The sequence below is a fragment of the Dryobates pubescens genome, chromosome 8, assembly GCF_014839835.1.
Source record: "Dryobates pubescens isolate bDryPub1 chromosome 8, bDryPub1.pri, whole genome shotgun sequence".
NCBI lineage: Eukaryota > Metazoa > Chordata > Aves > Piciformes > Picidae > Dryobates > Dryobates pubescens.
The window spans coordinates 14,143,083-14,163,535 of NC_071619.1; the positions used below are offsets into that span (position 1 = coordinate 14,143,083).

At 38.0% G+C, this 20,453-nt stretch overlaps 1 protein-coding gene across 1 annotated transcript in view; it reads right to left on the minus strand.

Moving 5' to 3' along the window:
* The window catches only part of DNTT (DNA nucleotidylexotransferase), an 86,378-nt gene extending 66,419 nt beyond the window's left edge, over positions 1-19,959 (minus strand). The window contains exons 1-3 of the mRNA XM_054163677.1: positions 19,757-19,959; positions 16,819-16,993; positions 10,066-10,191 (exon numbers count right to left, since the gene is read on the minus strand). Of these exons, the coding sequence (XP_054019652.1) occupies positions 10,066-10,191; positions 16,819-16,993; positions 19,757-19,959 (504 nt within the window). The remainder of the gene's footprint in view (positions 1-10,065; positions 10,192-16,818; positions 16,994-19,756) is intronic.
* Positions 19,960-20,453: the final 494 nt, after the last annotated feature.

A 20,453-nucleotide genomic window follows, 5' to 3' on the forward strand; every position in this document is an offset into this window, starting at 1 on the left:
GCCAGTCTCAAAAGACCAGCTAACACCTCCCAGGTTCCAAAGTGTGACACATCTCACTGTGTAAGTTGCGGCATAGCTTTCCTGTTTTCCCGTTTACTTCTGTTTCTTCTTTGGCCCATGGGGCATTACAAAATAACAAAGAAATGGCTGTCAGCATGTGTCTGCCTGTAATTAACATTTCACTAAGCAGTGCCTATTCAGAACTTGTTTTGGAAGGATGAGTAACACCCTGTGGTACAGATATTGAGAGCAAATGACTTACTAGAACAACAACTGCAGAGGATGGTAGAAAGGAACAAGATTGAACAATATTTCCCTGTCCTCAGTGTTTATGGGATCACCATTCATATTTGAGCTCAGATTGCATTTAATTTGCAATTAAATGTATTGTTATACAATTTGGAGAAAAATAATTAAAAATTTTGCCTTTTTTATCTTAGCATTAATTTGCTTTAGGTTCCTTTCTTGTTTTTCCCATGCTACCATGTTATAATATAACAAATAATTCATTTGGGCTTGCTATAGAGAATTTGCTTTGTTCTGTGTCACCAGTATGACTTCACTCCTTGCCCTCTGCAAGGATCAGTCACTTGTTGTTCATCTCACTTCAGGAATCTTCCTTTTAGCTGCATATTTACAAGCTACCGTGATTAGTAAGTGCTCTGCAATTCCATTTTTGTAACATTTCCTGAAAGACTGAGAGAGAGACAGACAGAGAGAGAGAGAGAGACACAGAGAGAGAGAGAGACAGAGAGAGAGACAGAGAGACAGACAGACAGACAGACAGAGAGAGAGAGAGAGAGAGAGAGAGAGAGAGAGAGAGAGAGAGAGAGAGCTGTTGAGAAAGATTCTTGATCTGGAAGTTCTGTCAGTATTTACTTCAGCTAGCACCTTGGGTATAAGAAATTGCAAGGGAAGGGGAAGAACGCTCCTATGAGAAAACAACAAACCAAAGCCAAACAAACGAAAAACCAAAATAAAACAAACCAACCACCAAAAACCTCAAAAACCAAAACAAAAAACAACCTCAACTTCCTTACAGCTATCTTTAAAGCTCTTGCAGTGGCTAATTGTTAAATTTATCCCACTACTTTCCGTCCCCCCCCCCCCCCCCCCCACATTTACAGTCTTTACTTGCTTGATAGATTATGCTGCATTTTACTGGATACTACTGGGTTAAAGACAGGTGCACATGGTTCCCACTCAGAAAAAAACAAAACCAAATCATGCAAAAATGGAAACTACCAGTCTGAGGTCACAAGCAGCATGGATTCATCCCACTTTGCATATAGAAGAACAAATACAGCATATACAGTACTACTAATCAATGGGCAATATATATTTTAGAAGTGGAGTGATATGAGTCAGGTGCTTCCTCTGCTGTGGGTTTCTTTGGATGGTCTTCCAATTCTTATTCTTTATGTTCTTTATAAGCTACTAAGATTATTTTGTCCTATGCAATAAAAAACTACTAGTCCTTGCTTTAAGTGAGGTTTAGAGTCACAAAATTATGACTCTTTTTTGCTTTCTTTTTCTCTTTACAATCTGCACACATGAGTATTCAAGAAAGCAGTGTGGCAAGAAATTTCTTATTCCAGTTAACACTGGGAAAAGAAACAAAAAAAAATTTGTTGTTACCTTCTTGTTAAAAAAGTCTGTACAAACAAATACACAGACAGAAAATAGTTCTCATAAGTACCTGGCTCAGCAGTATGCAGTAATGACAGAGACTAGTAAAGTCATCATCTTTATTAGGAGGCTCAGAAAGTCTAGGAATGTTTTTTCTCATTCCCAACAGAAGGCCTGTTTGGACATTTACATAGCTGTATGCTACACCAAATAATCATCCTCTGTGGTGAATGTGTCTGCATATACCAGTACCACTGCTGGTTTAGAGAAGTATTAGCCTCTTGCTACTAGCAGGAGGGCAGTTTTCAGCAAAGATGTCACCACCATTACTGAAAAAGAGAGTCATGTAGAGTCATGTAGCGTTTTACTCACAGGCTGTCAACAGCAAATAAGAAAATATATATCAAAACATTTTTATCATTCTAGTTTGCATTTTTCAGTGTTTTCCTGTCTTTGCAGAGCTCATTAAGCTGTTCTAAATAAACAATTAAATAGTATTGAATATTCATTATTCCCTGTACAAAACACTGCCTGCAAATGCTGCCATTAATTACAGCTCTCTCTTTTCACAGAAAACTGCTTTTGACGTTCTTTTTGATAAAATCTTTCTGCTTTAAATAAAGCAAGCAACTGATCTCCAAGTGGAGTTGCTGCCTATTGAATATTATAGCCCATATTGAATCATATTCCAGAGGGAAAAAGCACATCAAACTACTATATTAGCTGCGAGAAAGCTTGCAATCTATTAGATCTCTGGTGAAATCTCTTTATGGTGACATAAAAAGGAAAGTTACTGACCTTCATATTTGTTACATTAAGCATCTTACCATCTTTTTATCAATCAGATAAATAGTCAGATTACTGGTTTGAAATACACTGGTTTAAACTAAAATTTAGGCAACTGAATTTCTAGAGATTTCTTCCAACACATGGGATTTTTATAATCTCTGCAGGGGCTGCTCTAATTAAATGTGATAGACAGTTGGCTTACATTTCAGTTTCTTGGTTATTGTGAATTTTCCATCCATGTCTGAAATTGTGGAATGTATGTTAGTGAGACTTGGGCTTATGAAAAATTTAGGGATGGAATGAACTTCCAGATCCCAGCAGGTCAGATACAAAAGTACACAAAGATTTTGTTCAGTTATGTTAATAACAGGGAAGAGGATGGATGTACCAACACAAATTTTGAAGTTTATATATTATCTGGTATTTAAGATGTAATAAGATAGAATATCACTAGCAAAGCAAAATTATCAGTGTCTTGCACATGTAAAAATTCACACTAAGATATATTACAAATGCTAAAAGTCACAAGATTGAAATCAACATAAAGAACAAGATTCTCAACTAATGTAAGAGAATGATTTCTTGGGAAAAATAATCTTCAATAATGGTATGCTGGGTTATCCGTGCTAAGCAGCTAACCCAGTAACTTTGAATATGAATATCAGAGTACAGGAGCCCACTCACATTCAGAAAAACAAAAGAAGCTAATGCTCTCATGCTATGCTTCATGCTATCCTCCTTGTTTCAATAAGATTGTCTGAGGAGTTCCATTGCTACTTACAAAATAGTCTTTAATAATCTCAGTTTAAGACTCCATGAGAACAGAAATCACTAATATTATACTACCAAGAGCATTTTAAATTTAATCTGTTTTGTAAGGGAAGCATTACAATTTCATGGACAGGGCACTTGTCTTATTCCCCTGCCTAAAATCACTGATCCTCTGCTGTGTGACCTTGGAAAGCAGCTTCAGACTTCCCTGCCATTATTTCCCTTGCTATCTTTCATTTACCGTCTATTAGAGCTAGGAATTCTCCAGGGCTTGAATTGTCTTTTACAATGTGTTTGTACAGCATCTCTCATAAAAAAGGCCTCTGTCTTACTTGAGCCTTTCATTCTACTTCAGCACAAATTTTAAAGTAGCATACCATTGTACAGGTGAACTTAATCCAAAGAGCTGAATAGCAAAGTGTTCTAAACAAAGGAACAAACATAATCATCCCACACAATACATGGTTGAAGGACTGTTATACTCAGAAAAGCAATTTGAGCTAAATTGCCTTTCCTCTCAAGCACTATTTTCTACTTGACATTTATTTAGTAAGTTGTAAATCCAGAGTACTGCTTAGTCCTCATCACATTGCTGCTGCTAGTATTTGGTGTCCATTCAAAACCGACCAAAGTGATTTTGAAGAGATTTAGAATGAACCATCCATTTAAATAATTTTATTCTCACTTTCCCCAGTGTAAATCTTAATTTCCCATGTCAGTGGGAATAGACATAGGACTCATGAATACCTCTTGTATATACAAAGAGAGAAAATAACTGTGATTCTATGAGAACAAATGCTTTCAAGTGCTTATTTCAAGGAGAATTAAGCCATTTGAGCCAACCTGTAGTGTTGCCTAAAGTGATTAAAAAAAGAAAAAAAATCCATTTTTATTCATTCTGACTTATTTTTATTTTTGGTATCTGAACCGAAGAGCCCAATACTTGCCCAGGTCCAAAGCTTTTGTCATGCCATCTTTGATCCACCAGCCAGTGGAACAAAGGAGGTGAAAGAATGATACTGCCAGTAATAACATAATGTGCATGATCTCAGAATCCTTGTATACATGCTGGCATTAGAAATAAATATGTTAGCTCCAGCTGCTCCTCACATCAACCAATAACAACAGGTTCGTTTCTTGCAACAGCCAAGAATAATTCTCTTGAGAAGTTTCCATATTTTTTCACACAATGTGAAAACAAGATAACTGTGAGAAAAAAAATTGGCTGAAAGGGCACAAAAATGCAGTTAGTGTGTCAAACACATAACACTGCCGGAGATAAAAAGCACATAGTGCAAATCACAAGCATAAAATGCTAAATATAGACAACACATATTAACATGGTCCACAAAAAAAAAGGCAGCGTAAACTTGATGCATGCACACAAACTTGGGTCACCAAAACTTGCAGATGTATTTATATTCTGTCTGTATTTTAGGGAGCTCCTTCCCACTCTCCTTATAAGAATAGATATTTCCTCCTCAGACCAAACCACCAGTTCATTTAGGGCAGATACACACTTCACATATGTTTACAAGTTTTGCAAGTTTAATGTACTTTCTGGAGAATTTTTATGGCAGTAAGCTATGTTAGAGAGACAGTACATGCTATTAAGGGTAGGCATTCAGTTAGGGGTTTTCTACCTCAGGAGCACCCAAGTTCATTATAAAATTAAAACTGAGGTTCTCCTGAGGTCTGTTTTAAAATGGAATAATAATAAATGCTTGAGCCACTGGCATAACTGATACATGTTTCTGTAGGTTAAAAAAAACACCAAAAGAAAATAAAAAAAGAGTGGAAACCAGGCATCTTTCCCAAACTAAGCATCCCCGTTCTCATTACCATGAGTAACAGCCAAAGCAAAGTAACATTCTGTAGCATTAGCAATAAGCCTCAGAATCACAGAACCATTTGCCTCTGGCTTAATTAGTTTCTTCTGTAGGAATTAGATTGCGTTTTCCTTGTAGAAGAATGTCTGAGTTTTATTGTAGTTTGGTATTAATATTCAAATCCAATGACCCCCCTCAGGCACAGCAGAACAACTCCATTTATTTTACCACATGAAAACACAATGCAGGCCCCAAGTGTATATTTTCAATGGGAGAGGGGAAGGATGGCTAGCTATTTACAAATGAGAAAGAAAACAACGTTGTAATGTCATGTTCCATAATAGCATTAACACTTAAGACAAACATAAAGGAAACATGCTGAAGTATAGCCTCTGGTAAAGTGGTCTGCCCTTTTGATTTGCAGCTTTACCCATCTGAACAGCTACAGTTCACCTGTGTACTCAGGGCTATGCGTTCAGGTGCTTTACTGAATCATCTAAATCAGTGAAGCCTATGCCAGTGGTTCCCAATCTATGTACCATGAGGCCACAGTACATCACACACAGTGAGACAAAGAATGTATGAAACCCCACAACTCTGAAGCAGTTGCATTTCTCCTTCATGAACTGCCACATAATGCTATTGTCTCTTCCTTGGCATGCCATTTGACATACTTCATCTATTCTTCACACAACAAGCCTTGCTACTACTCAACAGCTCATAAAATAGTAATTTGATGCTGAACATACACCCATCTGCACAATCTTTCCCAGTCCTGCTATAGCTTCTTCCATGATGGAAGCACCTTTCTGTAAGTTATTTTCTGGCTATTCCAATAGAAAGAAACATGGAACAGCTGAACATAGAAATTACACCTAGTGTGTTAAACCACAATGCTATTTGATGAGGATATCTCTGTTATTTAGTTTTAATAAAAGGTCTTTCATGGTAACATACCTACAGAACTGTACTAAAGCTTAAAACTGATCACCAATTACCAATTTCTCCATAAATCAAGTCTCCAGAAGCATGAAAATCAGCACATTTAAAACCCTGTTCTACACACCTCCCTGCTTATTAGCAGCTGTTTTCCTGCTCTTCTGAAGAGATTACTTCTCTTTCTTAAACTCATCTGCTACTCATTTGAAAAAGAAATTTGATACAAAGTATCAGGGAAAAGTCTAGTAAAAGGAAGCATCCACAAGCTCATCCAAGAATGCATATGCAAATAATAGCTTTGTTCTCCTGTTAGAGGCAGGACCAAAAAAACCCATTATTTTCAAGTAATGAAAGAAAGCAGAAAATCTGTAAGAAAAAGGAACAATCCTGGCTCATATAATAAAGTTGTTATAACAAAATACTGTCATCAACACATAATTCAAGATGGTTTGGACCTAATTTTCAGGATATATAGCACTGAGCCAGGGAAACCCTGTCATTTAATGGCTGGCTGCCCACAGAATGAATAAGTGAATTATACCAATGCTTCAGTGCACTTTCTAAGTGCAAGCACTGAAAATATAAATAAATCTATTAAAACGCGTTTTTGAGAACATGAATCATAATCTTAATACAAAACCAATGAAACACCAGCAAAACTGAAAATCAAGCTCCAATTAAATGAGGCAGACCCACTATCACACCTCCAGGGAACAGGACAGCTCCTTCAGTTCATAAATACCCAAGCCTTCAACTGTTATTGCAGGTTTTGGTCACCAGAAGAAAGAGCAACCACCCTAAGGAGTTACATTATATCTTGGGTCTGGCTGAGATGGAGTTAATTTCCCCCCTAACAGCCCTCATAGCATTCTGCTATTTACTGGTAGCTAGGAAAGGCTGATAATACACTAGTGTTCTGGCTAGGGCTAAGCAGTGCTGGCATTACACCAAGCCTGCCTCTCCAACATCTAACCACATGAAAGAGAGAGGGTTATCAAGAGCAGCCAGCATGGATTCACTAAGGGGAAATCTTGCTCGACTAATCTGATAGCCTTCTACAAAGGCATGGCCAAATGGATAGATGAAGGGAGAGCAGTGGATATCGTCTATCTTGACTCCAATGAGGCTTTTGATGCTGTCTTGCATAACATCCTTGTAGGTAAAGTCAAGAAGAGTGGGTTAGATGATTGGACCATGAGGTGCATTGGTAACTTGCTCAATAACAGAGCTCAGAGTTGTGATCAGAGGTGCAGAGCCCACTTGGAAGCCTGTGGCCAGTGGCGTTCCCCAGGGATCAGTACTGAGTCCAGTTTTGTTCAATATCTTCATCAGCGACATGGATGAAGGGATTGAGTGTACCCTCAGCAAGTTCACTGAAGATACAAAACTGGGAGGGCACCTGACACCCTGTCAGGCTGCGCTGCCATCCAATGGCATCTGGACCGGCTGCAGAGCTGGGTCAAGGTGAACTTCATGAAGTTCAATAAGGACAAGTGCAGAGTCCTGCATCTGGGGAGGAATAACATCAGGCATCAGTACAGACTACAGGTCATCCCACTGGAAAGCAGCACCATGGAGAAAGACCTGGGAGTCCTAGTGGAGAACAAGTTATCCACAGGATAACAGCACCCTGGGGTGCATTAGCAAAAGTGGGTCTAGGGAGGTTCTCCTCCCACTCTACTCTGCCCTGGTGAGGCCACACCTGGAATACTGTGGTCCAGTTTGGGGCTCCCCAATTCAAGAGAGACAGAGATTTGCTGGAGAGAGTCCAATGGAGACCTACAAGGATGACTGTGGGACTTGAACATCTCTCCTATGAAGAAAGACTGAGACCTGGGGCTGTTTAGTCTTGAGTAGAGAAGGCGGAGAGGGGATCTTATCAGAGTCTACAAATATCTGAGGGGTGGGTGTCAAGATGAAGGTAATGATCTCTTTTCGGTGGTGCCCAGTGATAGGACAAGGAACAAGGGTTACAAGCTGGAAGACAGGAGGTTCCACCTCAACACAAGAAGACACTTCTTTATAGTGAGGGTGATGAAACATTGGAACAGGCTGCCCAGGAAGACTGTAGGACCTCCTTCTCTGAAGACTGTCAAAACCCACCTGGATGCGTTCCTGTGTAGCCTGCCCTAGGTGATCCTAATTTGGCAAAGGGGTTAGTCTCAATGATCTCTGGAGGTCCCTTCCAAGCCCTAACATTCTGTGATTCCATGATTTCCCCCTCACCAGCAGACAGGGGGTGGGAAAGGACATAGCCAGGACAGGTGACCCAAACTGAAAAAATGGATATTCCAGACCATAAGATATCTGCTCAGCAATAAAAGCTAAGTGAAAGAGGAGGAGGGGGGAACATTTCTTATTATATCATTTATCTTCTGGAGCAATTGCTACATACACTGAGGCCCTTTTTCCCAGAGAGTTGCTGGACTTCACCTGCTGATGGGAAGTAGAGAATAATCTTTTGTTTCCTTTGCTTCTGTGCACAGCTTTTATTTTATTAAGCTGCCTTTGTCTTGAACCAATTTTTTTTCTCCCTGCCATTTTCCCTCCCTGCCCTTGCTGAGGAGAGGAGTGATAAAGCAGCTTGGTGGGCACCTGGCATCCAGCCAAGATCAACCCACCACACATGACAACTGCCAAGATGCAGATGCTAAACAGACACTCATACACATTATCAACTTGTCCAGCATCAGTTCACAAAATAAAATATGGCATGAACTCAGAACAGTTACTCTCTAAAGTATGAGGATGGAAAACCACCACCTTTGTCACTACAAAACTTAATTTCTGCCCGCACTCAGAAATGTTTGATATATAGGGTAATAGAAGGGAGTCATCTAACTGCCCAGCTTCTAATGTATTTGATAAATTGAATTAGCTGCACACAAGTTGTACTGTGACATTAAGATTGCTGCAATGATAAACCTGGAAGTAATTCATAGACTGCCTCCCTATGAAACACAGGTATAACAGAATCCACTCAGTGAATAGGTTGCTGCTATCACAGTTTTCATTTGAACTGAAACTTGAACTACATTCAGGAGTTCAACAGCTAGCAGACAAACCACATATCCACTAGAATGATAGTACTCAGTCTTTGAAAATGGGGAAATACTGTGTGAATTTACAAATAAGGATGTTAGAAGTTTCAAAACTTATTTTTCATTTTAAAAGGTATCATTTAAAATGGGACTAGCCAATTCCAGACTTTTTTGTACTCAAAATGTCAAAGGTAATTAACAACCAACAGTGAACTTTGTGTCTTCTTCTACATACACGCAAATTAAAAGCAAAACAAAACTACTTTGGTTAGATGAAGAGCTGTTTCATGTTATAGTTGAAGCATGATAGTAACTATGACAGATTTATTCAGTATTCTACATTAGAGTCTCTCTGTCAAGCTTCCTATTGAACATTTCTCACTGAGCACCTAGACCCAGCCAGGAGGAACCATTAGGCACAATAACTTCGGAGGAATGTAGACCAAATGATTGAGGCTCTTCATACCCACTGAATTGTGTAATATTCTGGGAATTAAATAGGATATATGACAGTCCCTAAGATTACTATTTAAATATAAGGGCTTTTTTGGTCATGCTGGTTATATTCATCACACAATCTGTTTTCAAAACTAAGCAGTTGTGAAAACCTGAAGTTTACAACCACATCTTGCAGAACCTAACACTTAGGCAAAACAGAGTTCAGCACAGCAATTGTAAAGTATCTTGGGCTGACCTAAAGCAAACTTGCTAATCATTATTTGACAAGTTGGAAATAAGTCTGTGATAAAAGGCTAAAAGACACTTTCAGAATGTTAGTCTATCATTTGTTTTAAAAATTCATGTGTTTACAAGCTATTAGTGTATTTAAAGTTCCACTATTAGCATATTTTAAGTTCCACTGTGTTAAGCTTTCAGCAGTACTTAAAGAATACAATTAAGCTGCACTCAATTTTAATTAAAGTATGGCAGATTTATAATTGGTTTTAATTGTTATCACTGTGCTGCCTATTTAACTCCCAGATTTGCTGAGGATGCCATAGAAAACATTGATGCAAGTAGTGTATTAACTATTTTACTTATGCTAGTTTTTATTTCATGGACATTACCGTGAATTTCTTGTTGTAGTTCTTTAAAGTTGTCTTCCTTTGACACGAATACTGAGATACTTTGCTTGCAATGAATGATGACACTTCTGGTTTAGGTATATTTGAAGTAGGAGACTGATCTTGTTCCTGACCCAAAAAAATAAATAAATAAAAACAATTGGTTTGGTGACAACTGTCAAATAGCTTAAAATATCACAAATACATTTTATGAACCCAAAACACATACCTTAAAACAGGAGGTAATAGAATCATTATGGTCCTACCACATTCTTAGGAAAAACATTCAATTTCACACTGTCTACATTGAAAATATCAGTTTGTATGGTGATTACTGAGATTTTTTTCGGGTTTTCCAGCAGGTTCTTGCAGGGACTTTTCAATGACACTGTCATTTAGAACAAATAAATAAATAAATAAATAAAAAGCCTCTCTAGTGACCTTAGTGCTCTCTACAACTACCTTAACGGAGATTGTAGACAGGCAGAGGTAGACAGCACCAGAAAAAGAGGACACAGTCTCAAGCTGTGCCAGGGGAGGTTTAGGCTAGCGATTAGGAAGAAGTTCTACACAGAGAGAGTGACTGCCCATTGGAATGGGCTGCCCAGGGAGGTGGTGGAATCACCATCATTGGAGGTGTTCAGGAGGAGACTTGATATGGTGCTTGGTTGCACGGTTTAGTTGATTAGGTGGGTTGGATGATTGGTTGGACGCAATGATCTTGAAGGTCTCTTCCAACTTGATTTATTCTATTCCATTCTACATGGCAAATCAGTCTGCTGCTAATCATTATTGCAGCAAAACTGAAAAAAACTACAAAGCTTTCAGAGTGGATAAGCTTGAAAGAAGAGTTTTCCCAGAAAACACTAGATAATTCAATATAAGATCAGGGATGTTAGACCAAGGAGGGCAGAGACTGAATATCTTCAAATAAGAGACTTTTTCAATCTCTAACTAAATTCAGTGGTGAAGGAGAAAAAAACCTACATATGACTTTAAAAGAAATCTATCCACCTTCTTCTAGATAAAATTTTAATCAAAACAAAATACTGAGGCAAATATTGCAATTTTGGGTCATCATAAAGCAAAGGAAGCATTTACAAACAGGCCATGCAAGAATTGTTTCCATCCCTTCATCCAACAGCCAGTGTTTGCTTCATGATAAGAGTTTCTCAGCCCCTTCCATACTTGCTGATCCAATTCAGATTTAGTTTTTAGGTGTTCACTGGAGCAAGGAAAAAGAGACAGGTGCCAAACCCTAAATGGGAGTTTGCAAGCACCAGGCTATCTACATGCTCATTTGCTTTTCTCCTGATTTTGCTCCATGCAAAATCAACCAAAATCAATAACAAGTCTGTGGGCAACCCATTCCAGTAGCTTTGGAAGAGAAATCTCCTGAAAGACAGGATACTTAAAGTCATGTCCCCATTGGCAAAAGACAGTCCTGAGCATGTGTCTTCAACATGCAAGTCAGTAAGTGGAAAACAGCAATCTAGCACCAGTTTTTCTGCTGCTTTCTATGCCTAGTCCTTTAATTCCTTTGCTTTCATTAAGGGTGTCCAAATCTGAAGTACTTTGGAAACACTCAGCATTCTCGGCATTTCTGTATAACTTTTGCAATTTGTCATTCTGTCTGAAAACATTTGGCAGATCTCTCAAGAATGTATTCTATTACACTACCCAAAAGCCACAGGAAAATGGCTCAACAACTTCAACAAAATCACAAAGACACATGGAGGACATTTTCACTTCTGTAATAGAATAATGAGCTCTTTCTCCTTTGTATCCTAGGACATGCAGATACAAAGTCATCATGGGCAGTAGGCAAACCTATAATTACCTGTATATGCCTTCACACATTCCCCACATATAATTTGATATTAAATTTTCCCTGCATTTGATACAGAGGAATTAAATAATTGTATTCACCAACACACAAAAAAGGCATTTGCTTGCACAGCTGAAGGAGCAGTGAATTATGCAGCAGTTTTTATTGTATACCCTGAAAGGAAAGAAGGAAGCTATGTTATGTGTGAGACTACACTTGGGGATAACCAAAATGGGTTTCAGCCAGGCTCAACAAAACAACTCATTGACTTTTGAATGCATTCATGAGTTATACTTTGATGTTTATTTTAAGTTATATGAACCATGATTGATTGTAGTTAATACACTGCTTTAAACAATAGTATTAGCTGCAAAGACTGCAAGCAGAGTGTAACTGATTGTAATATATGATAAGCTATTGTCTTCATTAAGGCACAGATACACAAAGAACAAGAGCCCTACAAGTGGCATTACCTGGGAATGTGGATGAGTGCAAAATTAACATGGAAACACTACGTGTTTAAGGGAGTGATAGACTGGCACATAAACATCCTGTTCCTGTCTTATCAAAGATACCTGAGCATTTTTCTTGATCAGCAATAGTAATGCTTCTAATTATCAGGACTTGATTATATATAACAACAAAAGAAACCATCTAGAAATCAATAATGAGAGTATCTAGCAAACAGTAATCATGATAGTCTGATTTTTAGGGAATAATGTATTGACTGCTTGAAAACTAGAGATGATACCCTATCACCATAAGAACATAAGAACAGGACTGATACTGGGGTTTTGGTAGGAAGACCAGAATGAATACAGTAATTTGTATAGACTATGAGACAAACCTGAAATTATGGTATACTGCATGGAGAAAACCACTGAAAAATATCCAATGTGTAGGCTACTTAACTGCTGGAGTGATTCAAAGTCACTACCCTTCCTTCACAAACATTTTCCATACAGTGTAAGCAGGAACACCTGCCTGTACCACTAGCATTATATTGTACAGCAGAGACAGATGCAGAATCTTGTAGGGGACTCCTTTGTTTTGTCAAATTTCACTTTTTTTTTAATACACCAAGAAAGAAGTAAAATTATATAGGGAAATAACACAGAGAGAAAATGCAGTAGCAGTGAATAAGGTACACAGATACCAGAGACTGTGCCAAGCTCCATTATACAAGAGCCAGCAGCTTTGTAAAATCCAGAAAGCACTGATCAAATAATAAAGTCTGTGGGTGTCCAGTATTTTATGAAGAGAAGGCAGCCAGCTTATAAATTTCATTTTATTTTGTGGGAAACCCTGACTGTCAATATGAAGGATTTCTTCCATTAGTTAGAGCCTCTCTCTTTCACCAGGCAACAGAATAACACGTTCTGGAAAATGTTAAATATGAGTTGCCTATCACATGATAGAGTAAGGGATCAAAAGATGCAATATTTCCTTTTTCTGGTGTGGAGAGAAATCCTTTGTTTAAGGAAATAAATCTCTTTTCCTTAAAAACAAACAAACAAACAAACAACTTTCAGGTTCTTAATGAGGAAAAGGCAGAATAGACAGTCACAGCACAGTTCACAAGGCTGTTGAGGATGCAACCCATTTTACAGTTCTCTTCCTTCCTTTTTGTCCCTCTGAAAGCTTCCCCACTGCCTCTCTCTTTTCATTACCCAGGAAACTGCACTGCTTTCTAGCATGTGGGGATGTCCTTGCATGCATATTAATGTCCATGTCCTGCTATTTTCCAGAACACCCACCATCTTGTGGTGGGAAAGGTGTCCCAGGACAAAGATACTCCATTGACAGAGAAATATTTCTATTTACCTTTAAAGCAGATGTTTGGCTACCACATTTCCATAGCCAACTAAACTGAATGATGGCTATTAACTATGAAAGTCAGCTGTTACCAAATGAGTAACATAGAATAGCATAGACCAGGTTGGAAGAGAACTTTGAGATCATCGAGTCCAACCTATCATCCAACACTATCTAATCAACTAAACCATGGCACCAAGTGCCCCATCCAGTCTCTTCCTAAACACCTCCAGTGATGGTGACTCCACCACCTCCCTGGGCAGCCCATTCCAATGGCCAATCACTCTTTCTATGAAGTTCTTCCTGACATCCAGCCAAAACCTCCCCTGGCACAGCTTGAGACTGTGTCCTTTTGTTCTGGCGCTGGTTGCCTGGGAGAAGAGACCAATCCCCACCTGGCTACAACCTCCCAATAAGAATTCAGACCATCTTGGATCTGTTCATACAAACTTTTGTACTCTACAAATCACTAAAGATAGAACATCTCTCAGGTCATTTGCAACCACAGATAATTTTAATTAATACATTAGCTTTTATTCTGTCACTGACTTCCTTCCTTGTGTTTTGCATGGAGAAAGACATTTCCTTTTAGTAACACATCATAACAAATATTCTGAATGAAGAACAACCTTTAAAATAGGCTACTGTAAGAACTGAAGGATGAAATGTTAACTGTTATTGGTATTAATGGGAATTTTACCACTAACCTACATATAGACAAGACTTCATGCAAAACATACCCCCACTGCAATCCATACCTTAAAACCTTCATAATGCAGCCTGAGCTCAAGGTTAGTTAATTCACTTTCATTTCACACTTTACAAGACTGATCTAATGGACAAAATTTGTCTTCACTGAAACTCCAATTAAACTACATTATGTACAAGTTCGGTCTGGTACTTAAACAGAAAATTAACCTTTACTGCAATCTTTCCTCAGTTCTCAAGGCAGAAAAAAAATAATCATGGTGACACTGCAAGAATAAGATTATTTTTAAATTTGCTCAGCTTCTAGAATCCTTTCTCTTCCTTCCTTGTTTGTGTGACAAAAATATTTATTACTTTAGAGCCACGGTATAATTAAGAGTGGTTTTAACTCCAAGCTCTAAAGTTAACAGCAAGCTGGCACTGGCTTGCTTATTGCATGCTATATTTATTAGCATGAAATCTTTCTTTCTGTAAAACCAGAAGCATTTGCTTGCAGAGCCAGTCTCAAAGTATATATGATCTCCTGACATAATAATGATCTCCTGACAGTGCTGCTACCTAACTCAGAATTTTCTGCTCCAGCAGCATTCCAAAAGGATTTGTGTGTGTGTGTATATATATAGGTAGAAAAGAAAGAGTTCATCTTGCAGTAGTTTTCTCATTGATTAGAAAAAACAAAGGCTTTCCTTGATTTGAAAATAATAATAGGTATTTTAAAAGTGAAAATAAATATTTGTCAAGATACCTGAATCTAGAGGTCTTCCTGTACTGCTGAAATTAATCCTGATGTGAAACTCTCAGCAAAGTTAGTAGGATTTTAGTCACATTTTGAATTTATTTCTTGTTCAGATAACTTATTTGCATTTCCAGTATTTATATTTTTATTACTAGTTTGCCCATGAGATTATATAATATAATAGTTACAAGGTTTTCAGGCTTTTTTTTTCCCAGTTTTTCATTAAATCCTTTGGTCTATTCTCCTTTCAGGAGATTCACTGAAAATATCATAAATGTACACCAGTGCTTCCTTGGAAGGATGGCAAATACAAATATACATATTCTGTCACAGAATTATGTTGAGCCTGAGAGCAACAGCTCCATCTGATGTATTCACTTCTCCCTCCCAAAGTGTTGTTAAACAGTAATTCTTATATGGGAAAGCCGGGCAAACAGTTTTTGGCAATGAAAGATGACTGAAAAAATATGAATCGGGAGCTACAGCTTTTCTTGGGGAAGGGTGGTATTTATGAACCCATCCCTCATAATCTAAACATCAGGATGAAGAAGCATGGAATAATGTGATATTGCTGTTAAATATTCAGGCATCCTCTGCCTCACAGAAGGTACACATTGTGGATCTGCCATGGTCCCAGTGTCTACAGACTTCCTAGGCACTGTCCTGTCTTGCAGTGGAGTCACAGTTCACAAGGAGCCTAATCCAGACCCTCAGAAGTCAGCAGGAAGTCTCACTTTACTTCAGAGAGCTTTAGCTCAGACTTGTAATTCTCTTGATACATGAATTAATTTCTTCACCAGAGGCTCGAGTGTGTGCAGAACAAGGGAATAGGTTCATCCCACTGCAGCACAGAGTCTGTTTCATGGCCCAGCAGCATGTGCTGTTGTCACACTGTGCACAGCATGCCCATGCATCCCTACCACACCTTTATCATTTACAGCCTCTACTGGGGGTATTGAATACTTCTGTTTCACACTACATTCCAGTTTGACAAATTAGCACATAGTTCTGGCAGATATATAGATCAGATGAAAATGTCACCATCCATTTCTTCAGGGTCAAACATCTTTCACAAAATCATGTCCGCCATTCACAATATCTCTGACTTGCAGCTCCCATTGAGAAATAATGTATTAGAAATTAAACTTTTTAATTTCCTTTTTTTTTTTGCACAGATTTACTTGCTAGTGACAAATTTGTACATGCATATCCACAAACTGAAGAAGTCTAAATTTCACAGGTCCTTCATGGGTCCGGAGGTTAGGTAATCATATCCAAAGAGCAAAGGTTTCAAAGCTTTTGTGTTGTTTTGAAGAGGCAATCCATCAGAAGTTCATTAAAATGCACTGCCTTCACTGGGACATTTACCACAAAGCAGAGGCATTTGAAGTATATCAAGTACCACAACAACAGGAAGTGCTTCACTGAGGTGTATTTCCCTTTTGTTTGCACTCCTGCTTTTACAAGAACTATGTACATTACTAGTTTGTAACATGTGATGGTAGAGTAACTTAGCTTTACCAGACACTGATATTGAAGGTAATCTGCTAAAACTGTGTGAATTAGTCATGTAAAGGAAAAAAAGTTGTTAAAATCAAAAAGTGTGTGTGTATATATATGGGAAAATAAATAAATAAATGCAGTATTCACACTGAGGGATGTGTCTTACCATGAGACGATACTTCATTTCTAAATCAATTGGTCTTCCTGCTTCCATGCAGGCTGTGAGCCAGGAGACATCCAGTAATTCAAACCTGGAGCTGTCACCCACAGCCTGTCCTTTTAGCCAGTCCAGCACCTCCAGGTAAGAGTTGTTCTCAGCCACAATATGAGTGACAGAGTCACTGTCAAGAAGCACAGAAAAAGTACTGTACACAGATAGGGGAACTGTTATTTTCCATATTCACTTACCATGCACTCCCCAAAAATCATAGTATATATTGTACATTAGGGTGTGGAAGCAGCTGCATTTTCATATGACAGTATATCTGTTCTAGTCACTGACTCTGCTTTGAGGAAAATACTTTAGACTGACAGCTCCTCTAAGTGCAGTATTTCCTTTCTTTCAGCATCATTTGCCTTCTATAAGACACTACCCTATTACACATTTTTTTTCCAACCCTGAAAATATTTGGCTTGCATGACAAAAAGACACATTTCTGCAGTTTCCACAGCAAAATAATAGATAGAGACAAAGTTGTATTTGAAGAAAAAAATTACATACATACTTCAGAAAACCTGTAAATTTCTACCTGGCCTGCTGATGCTCCTCTGTAAGCTTAGAAAACTAACTTGGTAGGAAATTTTGAGTGATCACTTGTGTTCCCCCTTAACACATACCCCAAGGGGGTGCTGTCACTCACAAAACCAGTTACAGATAAAGGATGAAATTTCATTTTCATGCAACCTGTAGGACCTCAATATTTCTGAAATGTATGCCAAAATTAACTCCTATTAGTCGGTTAATTCTTGAAGTAAAGGCCAGACAGTGTCATTATCTGACTTAACTCTAGGCTTATTTCTATAAAAACTGGAACATAAATTGCCCTGATGACAGCCATCTCCATTTGCAAGCCTCCATAACATCATGCTAGACCATGCTGATGACAGCCTTGTGCACATACAGTAAATTTCAAACGGGCCTGGCAGATTGCCAGACTTTAAAAATAATGTTGTGCTAACTGCACAACTTTACAAAGTAAACGACTTTCTAGGAGACCAACAAAACTCCTTGGCCTGAGCTCCTAGTTTATACCAATAGTCACCGATTTCATGACATCAGCAAATCTCAATGACAAATATTGAGTGACCCTAGAGAAGATTGTTATCAGATTACCCTCCAACCCATTGAAATGTACTACATTTTGGAAGTAGGTGTATTGAGTGTGCTATACTTCAGAAATATGAAACCTGCCGTGGTAGAGCACATTTTTTTTTCTCTCCACATTGTGCAACCTGTACAGCAGTGTTCATTAACAAAAATTAAAATGTTCAAAATCCCAATTTACTTTAAAAGATTGCAAACCTAGGTTGGGTGAATCTCCATCAAATATCCCTGCTTTTATTATTTAACCTTGTTAGGTTAAACTGTCATATCTCTATGCAAGTAAAAAATAAATAAATAAATAAACCAAAAATCAGTTAGAGACATAGAACTTCTGCTTCCTGTGGTTTATTCCACGTTATATAAAATATTCATATGTAATGTATTTGCACCAAGCTGCAGATCTGGGAACTTTGCCATCACTGCTGTGCACCAGTTTCCTCTGGTACCTGTACAGCTAGCCTTTTTTCTTGCCATAGAGAAGAACAAGTTTAGTATTTCTTTTGGCATTTTGGGAATAAAAACCAAAATCAACAGTTAAATAGTTTTAAACAGTAGCAGCTAAAATGAAATTAAACATAACACCCATCTTGCATACAGCATACAGGAAGTCTGGAATATTGGCAATAAATACCTCTATGTCAGAGCAGCCCAGATAAAACCTGTACTCAGTCCTCAGTGGATTGTTAGTGCAGGATTCAGAGCAGCCCAGTTAATTTTTCCTTCCCTGAGAATTCAATTAGTTTGATATCAGATGATAATTACCTACTTCTGTTCAATACCTGCTAGAACCTTGATTTACACATTTTTTCATCCTCCCTTCTTCCTCAGGCTTTCAAAGTTGATGGGATTGAAAAATCTGTGGAAATGAGCTTTTATAGCAAGGACCCAGCTGAACACTATCTGCATACAGATACAGAGTAATGATCAGTACTTGGTTTCTTCCAACTTTTTGGAAAAACTACATCATGTAGTTGTCAAAAACTACATATTGATAGCGCTATTTGGAGAAGGCTTCTTTCAAAGTGAGTTGTATTATAGAAACAGAATCAGAGAAGTCTGCAGGTGAAGTATATTTTCAGCCTGAAAGGCCACACCTACAGTATTTTAATCCTGGGTTTTTAATTCAGCGCTCCTTCAGATGATATTGGTGTAACCCAGCAGCTTTGAAACTCACATCAGTGTATTACTCACAAAGAGATTAAGTATTAGGATACTAGAGGTGTTCTAAAGAAATGGCCTTCTCAGACCATCATATTTTTCTTTGCTGTATATTTAACAATTTTTCATTTCAGAAATTGGCCATTAAGTTTAATGTTAACTCAGCTTCAAAGGGACAATAAACCATGTCTGATTTAGATCAGCTAGAGACACGTTGATCCCAATGAGACTACACAAATGCATAGAAACATCTCCCATGAAAAACATTTGCAAGTTCATCTCTTACATTTGTCATTGTCCCGTGTGAGAAGCAGCAGATAAGTTATAGTTAAGAAACTTAAGACAATTTAGAACCACAGATCTGAGAGGTTAGAAAACTATACATTTTGCTAATGTTTGTCTTCTGCCTGCTCTCTGCCTAGAAGACAATATAAATTAATCAAACTTTAGGAAGACTCGCTGAAATCCCATAGCATCTTTATAGTAGGAAGAGCAAAGTATAGCCACCAAATACACAGGCAAAAACTTCAACCACAATTACTTGTATGGCTGCATCTGTTAAATCAGAATGTTTCACGCAGCATTATTCCGTATTATTTCTACATGCACAAATATTTCCTACCTTAGCTCACTTTCTACTCTGAAACCTTTTCTTCTCGCCAGCTCCATCAGAAATGTCCTTCTGGTCATCCCCATCTTCCTCTGCATAATGAAAATTACAAACTTGTTGAACTTTATTTCATAATTGCAGGAGAGATTTGGGGAACTCATCCTTTTCTGTCTTTTTTTCTGGGAGAATACAGCTGGAGTTCTGATCATATCCATGATGCAAGGCAGAAGTGTTTTCACCTGAGTAAAAGGAAGACCACAAGCTTTCTGCCAGGCAACAGCTGTATATAATGCCACCACCCACTGAAGTAATTTTCATCTGGTTTTCCTCTGAAATCAAAACCAGGTGTCTCACAAGCAGAGACATCACTTGTTTTCTGCTAGCTGGGACTTCTTGCAGAGAACTACTCCAGACAAGTGCAAATATCCTTTTATTTTTTTAAAACAGCCATTACCTGTAAAGGCTTTATGGAAATAATATTGATCATAGCAAAAGTATCTCAAAATACCAACAAGGTCTTCAGCTGGCTTAATGGCCCAGCTCCATCAAGTGTTCCTTTAAAATCTTTTCCAAATTGCAGTTCAAATTTTCAATTTCTTAAGAACAAATAATTGTATCTTCCTATTGTTAGCCAGGAACTATGTCCTAGAACACAATTAAATACACAATATAATATGCTGTAGAAGAGCCTGTACACTTTCTATTTCTG